The 13,289-nt window shown below is 40.0% G+C and overlaps 1 protein-coding gene across 2 annotated transcripts in view; it reads right to left on the reverse strand.

The window, feature by feature from the left end:
* Window positions 1-1,618: 1,618 nt before the first annotated feature.
* The window catches only part of GABRB1 (gamma-aminobutyric acid type A receptor subunit beta1), a 139,510-nt gene continuing 127,839 nt past the window's right edge, over window positions 1,619-13,289 (reverse strand). The window contains exons 6-10 of one of the 2 annotated variants that reach the window (XR_007504900.1): window positions 11,051-11,188; window positions 10,792-10,944; window positions 9,205-9,455; window positions 7,062-7,864; window positions 6,584-6,941 (exon numbers count right to left, since the gene is read on the reverse strand). Coding sequence is in view for 1 of the 2 variants with exons in the window: in XM_049793880.1 (XP_049649837.1) it covers window positions 1,712-2,059; window positions 9,205-9,455; window positions 10,792-10,944; window positions 11,051-11,188 (890 nt within the window). In the remaining variant the exon portion in view is untranslated. Of the gene's footprint in view, window positions 2,060-6,583; window positions 6,942-7,061; window positions 7,865-9,204; window positions 9,456-10,791; window positions 10,945-11,050; window positions 11,189-13,289 lie in introns of those variants that run through there. The other variant, XM_049793880.1, reaches the window with a different exon arrangement.

Raw genomic sequence — 13,289 nt, forward strand, 5'->3', positions numbered from 1 at the left:
TGTAATGAGTAAATTAAACCTATTCCCTTTCTTGTTTGGTGATTTGTCATTCCAGACCCTTTCTGCAGAAGCCTTCTGCACAAACAAAGGGAAGAGGAAGCAGGTTCTGATCTGTTAGGAGGTCCAGGTCTTGCAGGATGTGACAAACATTAACATGTAGGAGTGTTTAATGTATTATTACATTCTGATTAAAAAGTTGTAATGTCAGCTGGCAATAAGGTCATCAGCTGACCTTACTGCCACGCAATAAGGAACTGGTGAAGAAGCTTTCCACATTACTCATTTGTATTCCCTACTAACTCCTAACTGTGGGTATTGCTGCCTACTGTCCTGATCAATGTTTCTTTCTGTACCAGCTTTGATAACCTTATTGATAACAATCACCTCGGTACCTACATAGACTCTGTTGGCTTGTATATCTTGACTCTCCTAAAAGTATGAAACACTTTTGATACAAAATAAAATTTAACTGATAATAGTTCTGTTTCAATAAAATGCTATGTTAGGCACCATAGTGTAAACACTGTTAGGAAAAAACTGGCAATAGAGAAGGGAAATGGATTGGATACAGGTAGGAGGTGACTGACCTATTGCTTCTCAGTTGCATGGACCTTGCTGGCACTTCACCTGCGGCTCCGTGGCTGGAGTTGTGTCAGGCGATAAGCAGCCGGGTGGGGAGAGGCAAGTCCTCAGGAGCAGCGTACCCAATATCACCAGTATGTTGTTAAGACTCAGCCGCATCTCCTTTTCCTCAGCAGAGTAAGGAAATCTGTAGGAAACTGTGTGCAGAACTCTCCTCAGATCTGTTCCAAGACATCTGCCAACGTTTGGGAGATTGTGTTGCAGTTACCAGCCACAGGAAACCTGGGAGTCAAGAAAAGTGGCCACTCTTGGGCTGGGGTATCCCTCGGTAGTTGCTTCCAGGAATGAACACGTGTTTGTTTTCTACCTTTTAATACAAAATTACAGATGACACAATTGTTCTCATCCATTTCAACTTTGCTACTTTGTAGAAATAACAAAATTCCAGTTAGAGCCAATCAGCTGATTCTTTAGTTGAAAACTCAGTGGGTTTTGTCTCTGCTACCCTTTCTTTCTTTTGAAGATCTCTGCCTCTCTGAAAATGTGAATTGACTTTTCCTTGAGTGATGCTTCTCACAGACACTATGGAAAAACTTCCTAGTATAACTATTAACTTTAAAATGATGCATGATGTCATAGTTATAACCCTTCAAACAGTTATTTCTCCGAATTTCTCTATACTCTAAATGCTGAAAGACTGTGACATAACTACCACTTTGAGTTGTTTTACTGTCTCGTTTGGAAGCATGCTGCTGTGGGCTGCCAATGTGGTAAGAAATACAGTAGGACTAATTTTTATTCCACTTAAAAAAAAAAAAGGTAAAAGTGGGTACAGAAAGGTAACGGGTGATGCACAAACTTTGTAAAAAAAGAGGTATAGTGCTTTTGCTGAAGATGCTTTTTAAGAGCAGATCTCTACTATTCTGATCTGAATGTGGTGAGGCTGGATTTGCGTTGGTGGGGTTGGTGGGTTTTTTTTGAAAGCTTAAATCTAGAAGTATTCGATGGCTGGGTATCTTACCCTGAACATGTAACATTATGGCTACTGCAGTTCTTCAGAGTTAACAAAACTGAGAAGGAAAAGAAACAAGTCTAATTATGTTAGTCTATGGTAACGTTATTGCATAAATTAGTGGACATAATACAGCCAGTAAACAACATTGAAAAGAATAAATGTGATGGGAAAGACCATTCTGGACCACTTGTCTATCGAGTTAACATCAGTCAAATCAGGGATTTTGACTTTGATCTGGGATGCCCTTCTTCGTAAGCGTCCTTTTTTATGAAGCCTGTGCCTGTCCAGAGCACTCCTACTGTAGAGGTCTCTGCTGGAAGTGGCTCTTCTGTACTGCAGGTTGGCACTGTCGTACGTGTACGTGGTGGCTCGGGGGTCACGGAGGCTCGTGAACACGTCTGAGCTGCTGACGTCATTTCGTATTTCAAGTGGGCTAAGCAGCATGTTTCCGTGGGGATCAACCTGTGTCAAGGAAGGAATGTGAATTAGACAAGTTCCTCAGCCAGCCCAAGGTTTCCCAGACAGACGGGTACCTTCTGGCTCTGCTGCCGAGGTGCTCCTGGGGCTGCAGTGGCAGTCATGTCTTGTACAGCGTTGACAAAAGTGAAAAGATACTGAATACGCTTTCCTGACTAGTGTGAAATTAGCTATTAAGCATCTAAGTACCTGCCATCCTGACCAGGGTCCTTGGTCTGGGACCTTTTAATTCAGTTAGTTATCTCATTCCCTGTAAAGACTTTTCTAATTTATCTTTAGCTTACATCACAGTCTTTATGAAATACTGATTTTTAATATTTGGTGACCTGACACCTGAAGATTTCACATACTCAAGGTGAAAATAAAGTGTTGCTGTCTCTGCCCATTTTATACAGTTTTAGTGCTGTAGGTTAGTTTCGAAAACAGTTTTGTAACAATGGGTTCCTCGTATGAAAAGCACGTAGGTACATGTGCATTTTACCAGTTATTGTAAAATGTTTGTGATGACAACTATTTCTGGAGAATTACTATGTTGCAGAGATGGAAGTCCCTACTCCCCACAGCATACCATTAACTTGCTCGTGTGCAGATAGAATAATCCACTTTACTCAATGAAACCTTACATTCAGTTGCATTTTTATATGTCGGTACCAGAAGCAGTTGCTTCAAATACCTTTATCACTTACTTTATTTGTACTGTTAGTTAGTCAGGGCACTGCTTTAAGTACCTAAGCAAAGAACTGGAAACTGCAACTAGTATGTACATGTCTGGTGCAGACAACTATATATGTGTATACATAAAATATTTTAACATCGTTGCCTTTTTTATGTATAAATGTAATTATTGATGAATGGCTGCATTACTACCAAGTGTTTACCTTTTCACTCATCTTTAGTTTTCTACATGTTTGTAGTAAAATCTCTTTTAGGAAAAGTTTTTTGGTGTTTCCAGGATGACTTCTGACTTCTCCCTAAAGAGTTCCTAGGTATTTCAAATTCCCAGCTATTTAAACATCCACTGTAGCTCACATGAGGGAAATACACATCAGGACACAGAACTATTAAATGAAACTTCAAAGACTTTGCCTTGAGTATTAATATTGGTTTTTGTAAACTGTGGCATTGGACCTACCCCAAATATCCTACAATCTATACCATGGCTCTCTGGGGATGCCTTTATACCAAGGAAAAAAAATTTACTTACTGACAATATCTAGTCTTGTGAAGCACCAGTGATATGCAATACTTTGTTCGCACTCTGAGCTTTACATTTTTAGCAAGACATAGCAGAGAGAGGAAATGGTATAATAATCTACAGCAGCTTTGAAGTATGTTCAAGAAAAGCTCCAAGCAGAGCACAGGGGGAAATGCAGTCTCTGGGGGTAGCCGCAGAGGAAAGCTGGAAGCCAGAGAAAGCCTCGGTTCCACCTGGCAGCGTGGAAGATGTTCCTTCCCATCACCTGAAGGAGAAAATGTTGCATGATGACTGCTGGCGTATTTACACCGTGCCAGACTAAGCACTGAAAACTACTAACTGAAAACAAAGAAGTGAAGGGGCTATTTGTACAAAAGCCACCCAGGAGAGCTGTGGGGAGAAAAGTCTTCTAAATGGAGTAATAAGTCACCACAGATAGAAGATGCTCTAGTCAGGTTTAGCAACTGATTCGGTACATGCTGAAATGAGCATTCAGTGGGAACATCCCAGTTCCCACCACTGTTCAAATATTCTGAGTTACAGAGGCCAGCTGGTCACAAACCAGCATGGTGTTTGCAATCTTTACGTGAGGTATGGGCTCCCCAGTTTATACTTTTTAGGTTAAGTCTTCAAATATAAGCAGAAGGAAGATCTAAGCTAGGGTTTCCTACTCTCCAGAGGACTGCCATAACTATGGGACTATTCATTACTCCTAAGTTCTGGCATTTTCTGTGGAAAAGGCAACGATCTCAGAGTTGTCTCCGTGTAGAAAGAGAAATTTTTTTAATTCTCAAAAGTTTTGATAGGTCAACCTTTTCTTCCCAGCTTTACGAAATAGCTCTTTGAGCTGTCTTTGATTACATAATCTAATGTTTAGGCTAATTGACTTTAGTATTATAACAGTAGTAACAGTAGTGCAAGCATCATTAAGCAGTTATTATAGCTTCTCTTTTGTGAAGACAACTCATAACTGCCTACAATCTAACGTGATTCATAGGGAAGTTTCTTAAACTGATATGCCCTTACAGTTTATTGTAAGCCAAGCAGTGTACAAATTCCCTCTTTAAGTGTTATGAATGAACCTATTGTATTTTAAAATGAGTTTTATTTAAATCATTTTAGGCGGGATGATTTGTATACATCATGAAGAAATTTAGTCTTTGAACTGCTGTCTTTGCAATTCAGAGCAAAGGGCCTCACACTGATCTTGAATAAATTAGCTCAGAGAAATATAAAAGCTCTTCTTATGTACCTGTGTCAAATTCTCTGCTTGTGTGATGTGAAGCTAGACTAATAGTTAATTTCCCACGTTGTTAAAAACCCTTTCAGAATTTATTGAAGTTCACTCCAAAATATTCTTAAACTTGTGCTGCTGAGGTTTTGTTAATGAAGCATAGGAATTCTACAAATTCCCATAGGAATCTGGAAAACATGCAAATTGTTAAGGGATGCTCCAAAGAGACTTGTGATTAGTTTTTTTAATATTAACATTAGAACGAATTAACAGCAAATATCCACACAGAAAAAGCTGTATATTTCCTGTCTTAAAGTCTTTTCTCCCTTACCTAATATGAGGTTACTTGGGGCTTGCTGTTGGTCCTGTTCTGGAGGAAGCGTGTGCATCAGAAACAGCCAGCAGGCGTTAGCTCATTCCACCCCATGTCTCAGCAGTGAGGCTCTTTGCCCACATCAGGTATGCACCGCAGTTGTACGCAGTCTTTGACACATTTGCATCAGATGGACTGACAAAAAATGGGGATGAAAGAGACAAAGGTCTGTCTACTCAGTTTTCTGGCCCACTAGCTGGCTGCCTGCTTAGGAGTAAAGCATCTCAGTCCCCTTCTTAGGTAGGAAAGATGAGCCATATCAAGCTCAGAGCAGTTCTTTCTTGCTCAGATATAACACATTTATTCTTTCAAACACCCCTTGTTGTTCTTTAACTGGAATGCCCAGGTTTTTTTTTACATAAACTGACCATTACTCAGATGAAAACAGAATTTCTTGCTTAACAAATATTCTGAGCCTTAATGTGTGTTCGCATGAACATATACACTTTGCCTTGTTTTCACAATGCCTGAATTTTGCCTAAAGTTGTAGAAAGCTGAATAATTGGGTTTTTTTTTTGTCTTTTGAACATATCACGAAGAATATGTGAGGAGGATGTCAAAGCATCTAAAGCTGACGTTGTGTTAGTCATCCGGTATAACTATCAAAGCTTAAATATTCTTCAGATCCATGTATGTGGTGATGCTTCTTATAATGACATTTATATCTATATTGAGTGTGCATCTATATTGAGTTTATAGATTTTTAATTTTTCGTTTGCACTCTAACTACCTAAAGCCTAAACCAGCACAGGTACCTATATATGAATATTCATCAGTGATGGAAAAGCCTTGAGGTGTGCTCAGGAAACATCACAAAAAAAGAAATAATAATCTGGCTTGTGTGTTTACTTAGAAAATGAGTTTCCTGCTTAGGAGCATCAAATGATATTGTAAGTGTAAAATAGTTAAAGTAATAAAAAACCCCAAAACAACAGACCTGTGTTGACCACATAAAAAGTTGTCTGTCAGCTCTAGGGGAAAAGCATGTTGGCATTCCTTGACAGAGAATGGATCTCAAATGCTTAGTGCTGTCTGGAATGGATTTTTACCTACCTACTTTTTTTACATTAACTGTCAGGAGATAAAAGGTAAGAAATTTTGTTTTGTCTCAATACAAAAACATCTTTTCTTTCTCTTAAGGTGAGAGATTCAGGGCTGTGTCACTCATATAATCTGTCTTCTTGGAACAAATGCAGTAGTCTTATCGCAATATGATCTGCAAAGAAACAAGTTATGCTAAGCAGGGATATACTTATTCAGGTGTGGATTTACTTGAAGTTTGAGCTAGTTGTGTGGTTAGGTGCTCCCTCCTTTTTCTTCTTCCAATAGCCACTGTACTGGAAAATCGTATATTTTCCTTGGAGCCTGTGGCTGGTCTCTGGCTTTCCATCCCAGGTGTTTTGTGGTTCACAGAAGGTTTGAAAGGAAGGTGTGATGCTGTGTAGAACTGTGGAGCAAGAGACCACCCATCACCTGCCTTGTGTTGCCATTCATGAACTCCTTGATGTCTCAGCCCCTTTCTCACTCACACTATGATTGCATCCTATCTCTTTCTCATGCTTAAGAGACATCTTCTGTGTAATGATTATTCACACTATAATTGTCTGGGGAAACAGAAGCAGCCGCATGCGTGGACTATCTAAATATTTTCTTGCAGGGTGATTTGTCCTACTTATCTGTAATTATGGTGGTTCCCTCAGTGACATCTATCTTCAAGAAATGGACAAGGAGATATAAACAGTCTTTATGCTTTATTCAGAGAAACGGAAAGCTTGTTTACGACAAATTAAATTTTTTTTTGCATATTAAAAATTAAAATGGCATAAATTGTGAAACCAGAGAGGCTTTATTTCCACCTTGTTCAGTCTGTAGAGCAAGGGACAGCCACACATGAAACAGCAGTATGGTTTCATTTTCCATCTGGTCTTCTCTATACTGTGTTAATATCACCGTCAGTTTGCTGAGTGTTGCTCACATGTCTAATGCTTTTGTTATCTGGTGAAGGAATTTGAACTCTTTTAGTTGTGGGAGTTGTACGTCAGATGCGAATGAGCATTATCTTCACCTGGCACAAAGAGAGGAAGCGCTGTTACATATCTTCTATTGATTATAGGTCCCTGTATGGATAGGTGGTATGGGTCAAGAGTAAAAGGGAAAAATATATCCTATAGCTGTATATACTTACAGCTGTACTTCTTCTGTGCTCCAGAAAAGCCTTTCCCCTGCTCTGGTACAGGCGTCATAATACAGTGAAAAATCTCAAAACGTGACGGAGACGGGCTGGGAGCTGTCTTCACTAGAGATCACATAACCTTACTGTGTTCCACTGCTCAGGTCATGTGCATTCTTCCTGCTGAAGACAGAAATTCGGCTGTTGGACATCAGCACTTCCATGCTGAGTAAAATGAATGCTCACAAGGTCCCACACCAATGTATCTCCAGTGGGATAACAAAATCTGTTGATACCCATTCATGTGTGTATGTCTGTGTATGTATGCATCTAAAATCACAAACTTGCATTGTACAGGCAGAAAGCAGTCTGCTGACTTAAAGCAGAATGGAATTGCAGTCTAAAGTGTGAATACTTACAAATCCTGGTACAAGGTGTGTATGCTTCCTGTTTTCTGTCAAAAATATGCTGATATATGCATGTGGTGCTCTGAAAAGTTCAAGTGTGGTTGCAAACACTTCCTATCACATTCTGAGTACTGGTCTCAGCACAATCTTTGCCAGCATACCATTTAGAGAAAAGCTTTTAGTCATGAGTTAGGGCTTTTTGTTAGTTAAACAAACTCTCTAAATAAGTAGGAAAAAGAGCTTACCTGCACTGTTATCCTTTACACTTTCTCATCCTTTACTCAGTTCAGTGCACTGGGGCCCATGTAGCCAAGGCTGACCTCTGAAGAAGTGTTGCTTCCCTCTTCATCATGAACCCTTGCTGTGCTGCTTCTCACCTAGGCCGGGTTATTTCAGGAACTGTCGAGGTGCCTGGTCAGAGTTTGTGGGTGGTGTTGGTTTTTTTTTTTTCCTTCCTTACTTTCCGTAGAAATGGAGAGACAGTGTCTGCACACAACAATCTGTATTGGGGTAGCTTATCTCCTGTGCTCTGTGGAGGACAATACTTTGTGGGACCTTGGAGACTGCTGTAAGCCTCAACTGAATTTGTGCACCCACTGTAATAAAGCATCTCCTACACATTGGGACAGGAGGTGAATACGAGTAAGGACTTTTAGTAGGCTTATGAGTTCACTGAGGACATGACGACTCTGTTAATGATGCTGAGCTGTAGTGGTGTGGCTGCTGGGACACAAGACACACAGCTCTAGAACTAATAAAATATCACAGAGTTTCTGAAATGCACTTCCTGACATGTATGTGAAATTGCAACCATACATAAAGCTAAAGTCTTACCTGTTAGAGTTTTATGTGTCAGTCTCATTCTTCAAGCCGAACAGGGGTCTCAAATATAGTTTTGTCCAAACGTTATCACCACTGGCCACAACAGTACAGAATTTTATAGGACAGCCTGGGTAAGATCTCATTAATACTTGGATGTAACATATTGTAAGAAGAGCAGAGAACAGAAGAAAATTTTTGGCTCATTAGGATATGTATTTTCCTCTGAGTCAGACTGGGCCAAATACACCTGAGCGAAGTGTTTATTTCTGAAAAACTGGGAAAAAATGGAATAGGTTTATAGAAGTTTGCAAGTGCTCAGTGGCGTACTACTAAATTAAACTCTTCCCTGTTAAAAAAAAATGTCCGTAGTATTACTTCTTGGAGTTTGTCTGGCTTGTTTTTTTAAGAGGGAGTAGCTGTGGTCTGCTTGAATTTAGCCTGAGGGAAAAATCCTGACATCTGTGTAAGTTGTTATAACCTAGCAGCATTCCTGGAAGCTCAGTGGTGTGGGCTTCATTCAAAACTCACTGAAGCAACAGTGTCTGTCTTTGCTTTCTATTTTTGGTGAAGTTTCTGTGTGTAAAGAGGAACCATATACTAAACATTTCTTCTATAACACCTTCTAGAGCAAAGAAATATACAGTTGAAATGGTAAATATTTAACTTCCTCGTACCCTTGTATTTCTTCTGTGCTGCAAAGAAATACTTGTTCTGAATACTCATTTCCATTTTCTGTAGTTTCTTACTGTTTTCAGTTGAAGACAAAAAAACCCCATATGTTGCTGTAATCTCCTTAAAATATGATTTTTTCTCTAGACAATCTCAAATGCTTTTGCATATGTGTTCAAACTGCACTTATCTCTATCATCATATACATCAACATTGTCACAGCAGAAATAATGTTTGAAAAGTTAGCTTGAACATTTTACCTGGACTCTATTTGTTTCCAGTCTGCTCTTCTCTCCTGTAGCTTGTCTTGCCCTGCCTGCTGCCTTTTTTTGACGTTGGGGTCCTTTCCCAAAGAATATGTAGTTTACAAAGGCATATTCCAGCAAGGCCAGGAACACAAACACAAAGCATCCCATCAAGTAAATATCTATTGCCTTGACGTAGGGAATCTTTGGCAAGGTCTCTCTGAGGTGGGTGCTGATGGTGGTCATGGTCAGCACAGTTGTGATTCCTGCGAAAGGAAGAAAAAGGCGTTGACTAACAAGACAGGGAAGGAGATTTGAATGTGAAAAGCATAATGCCAGCATTGTGCGGCTATACCATGCACTTCTCATAGAGATGACTTAATTACGTGATCAGATCTTTAACAGCCAAGGGAATGCATTTTGCAGGACTGGAAAGGATGATATCCCTGTAAGCCTGCTGATAGCACCTTCCTTGGCTTTCCATGCAACGGAGGGTGGATGAAATAGCCTTCAAAAGCCCAGGCTATCTTGGTACATCTTGCCTTAATTTTTACAATAACTCTGCTAGGGAATGTGGTGTTAGCTGACCTGGATAGCAAAGAGTTGATGACTGTTCTTTCTACGTGAGGAAATGCTTCTCACTTTACTTACAGCAGTAGCCCTGCTTGACCCCATAGGGTGGCTTGCATTGCTCTGGGGAAATGGAATGAGTATCTAGCTTTTGACTGAAACCGGAGGATTGAAAGGAGAAAGGGGAGCTTTATGATAAACTGGTGGTCTTTGATGAACAGAAAGGGATACATATTCTTGTGCCAAAACAGCTTTCCCTGTTAAAGGGGTGCTCGCAGGTAAAGAATTTCCATCTCCTTGTGTAATCCATCACTGCATGATCCTTTTTTTTGGGTGTGTGTGCATGTGTGTGTTTTGTTTTGGCTGGATGAAATTATTTTTTAGTCTGCTTTAATCACAGGTCATTAATGCATCTAGAAAATAGTTCTCGGCACAGGTGTAGTGAATTGAATTTACAGAGAGGTGGGACAAAGTGGCTTTCTGACATTGGCATTTGAAAAGCATACCTGCCTTAAAGCGCAGATGGTGGCAGAAGATTTTGGTTCTTATGGAAAGTCGCAGGAAGGAACATGGTATGGGAAATAACCAACTATGTACGTAAACCAGGCTTATTTCATGTAAGCTGGTATCTCTCCACTGATATTGGTAGGACCTTGTGTATTAATTCCAGCCACATATCTGGCCTGACAGGACACTTTTTAACATCAGTGAAATGTTGATGCAGCACAGTGTTAGATACCCTTGGATACCTGAATTAGACCTTTACGCTCCAGTTTGGAAGCAAGATGCTTTTGGCCTGATCTGAAGACCGTTATGGCAACTGGAAGTCAGTCAGGGTCCCAACCTAGCTGCAGGGCAAGAACTTCAGACATAGGCAAGGTGACACCTGCCTGCCTTCCTGACAACGAAGATCCTACACTGCATGTGTAAGACCACAATTAATGCTGTTACAATCAGCTGTATGGATTCGGTGCTACTGTATTCAAAGGCAACATGTATCCAGGTGGTTCAGTGATTTTGAAAAGAAGTTACCTAGAGCAACTCTGGCTGCAGAGGCATCATAATTGATCCAGAAGGATACCCATGACAGAATTGTGATCAGTGTGGAAGGCATATAGGTTTGCAAAATGAAGTATCCAATATTTCTTTTAAGCCGGAAGCTAAGTGATAATCGAGGATATGCTCCTGAAAGAAAGAAGTCATTATATGACTAATGCCTAACAAAAGTTAGACACTGATATTTCTGGGTTGGGGAAGAGGGGGGAGATTTTTTTAACTAGCTAGTGCTTACCTGTTGTAAATTCTACTCTCTTTGATACCATCTTGTAATCAACAATAGAAAATTGTGGGAGCTCAATGTTATTAACTCCCGTTACTGCTGACTCTCCTCCATTCCAGTAAAATTCAATATCATCAGTAGTGTATCCATCTGAAACAGAGGCACAATTTGATTATTGATTTTTGTTTTTGTTTTATTACTTGGCTTAAATAGTTGTGGTTAAAGTGGAAAGAGCTGCCTTTAATCAGGAATTCAGTCTTCTGTTGTGTGACACTTCTGTCATCCAGAAGCCACGTAGGCTCCTCTGTACCCAGGGGAAGCTTCGAGGTGTGCAAAGGGAGAAGACAAGGATAGAATTTAAGATTAAAGATCAATGTTTAGCTAGCTCTAATACTACCACTTTTTGTTCAGGCTTGAGTTGCTTAGTTTACCAACAAACTGATATAACATCAGCGAAACTCTTAAACTCTCTAGGAGGAGTTCTGACAGGAAAACCAGGTTCAGTTCCCAGCTTTGCATTTGATTTTCTATGCAGGCTGTGACAAAATACAGAGTTTGGAGCCAGTGGATGCAAAGATGATACTAGAAGAATTCAGGTGCCTGTACGGTTACCTGACAATGTCTATCGGAGCTGTAGGTATCCTTTTGATATTCATGCAGCATTTTATATTTTAATTAGACCATGCCATCTTTGATCTTCTGTTATCACAGAACTACTTCCTATTGACTTCAAAACTAGCATGTTTCTTCTCTTTCCTTTTAACAGCAAAGTTGATTATCATTTAATTAAAAATTAATTTGCCATTCTACCATTAGGAATGTTAACATTATGGTTACCATTTTCAAAAACATTTTGATTAAACCCCAAAGTGACTGAGTTTCAAAAAAAATCTCACAGTTGATGACATTTGTGAACTAATATTTAAACTGGTTCCAATTTATTGCATTTTACTACTTTCTCCAGATATCTACCAAAGGAGAGAACAACATCTCATCTGTTTTCAGACTTTTCCTTCAGGTGTTAGATTTAATCAGGTTTAAATCACACAACACAGATCAAATGAAAGCTTGTGTTTGAACTCAAAGTTTTAGAAAACTTGACAGTAGTTTTGCCAGCTGAACCAATCATAGCATCAGAAGCGTCTACAGAGTTAGGAACTTACCTTTTCATATACACCAGTAATGCAATTTCTAGCTAGGGAAATGAGTCTCAAGATGTCTTTTCCTATGATAGTGCCTGGTAATAGCCTCATCTCTGGAAGGCTGACCACATGCAGATTGGGTCCGTAGTTTCCCTGGTGACAGTCAGAGAAGCTCTCACAACTTGATGCCAGGCTCAAGGGACTGCTTGGAAAGTGTGCAATTATCGAACAACTATCTCTTGATGCAAACACACAGTGACGGGCTGAACAAGGTTAAGTGTTCACATATCTTATTTGTGAGCTGCTCAGTGCCATGGTTTGCTAACTATCTGAATTGCTCCCGAAACTGTACTAACCTGTGTAATACGGATGGCTGCTGTTTGCTTAAAACCATGCTTCCCGTTACTTACGCTAATTTTTTTGGTATGAACCATCCCAGGGCTGTCACTCAGGGCTCGCTGCATGGCTAGTTTTCCTTCCTTCCAGGTAAAAGCCAAAAGCTTTTCACTGCAAAACGTCAAGGTAGCTGCTTGGTCGTGGAACTTCAGTAGCTGCTTTAAGGGTGTTGCACACAAACTGCGGGGCCAACATGAGCCACATGTAGGGTGTAATACAAAATGATTGAAGGAGGGAATGAAGACTGCTAAGTCTGTTTAAAGGCTAAGACTAAGATTGTCAGGGAAGCATTAACTTCATTTTCTTGCAAATCTGTATTAGAAAAAAATATCTCTTGAATGCTTTCCCTTTTTAAAAAAGATGGAGCAAAACAGAGGAAATGGTAAACTATGATCTCATACTGAAAGGGTATTGATTGTGTGTAGACTTGGTACCACACAGATATCCTCTACATGAGGTAACACTCATAGCTATTTCTTTGTCTGTAGAGGCTAGAATAAAAAAGAAAGGCGCAGCACTACCTAGATGTTGCACAGGTAATTGCTGCAAAGACACAGGTGGAGGTTTAGATGTGAGAATCCTGGATTCTGCTTCGGGGTTTGGAAGAAAAGGGTGAACGTGATTCTTCTGCTCTGTGCCATCATCACCTGGGGTCCTTTTCACACCCCTCCCACCAATTTTGCTCCAATTGTGACGCTTCCTCATCTGGTGCG

Source organism: Accipiter gentilis, chromosome 3 (genome assembly GCF_929443795.1).
Source record: "Accipiter gentilis chromosome 3, bAccGen1.1, whole genome shotgun sequence".
Taxonomy (NCBI): Eukaryota; Metazoa; Chordata; class Aves; order Accipitriformes; family Accipitridae; genus Astur; species Astur gentilis.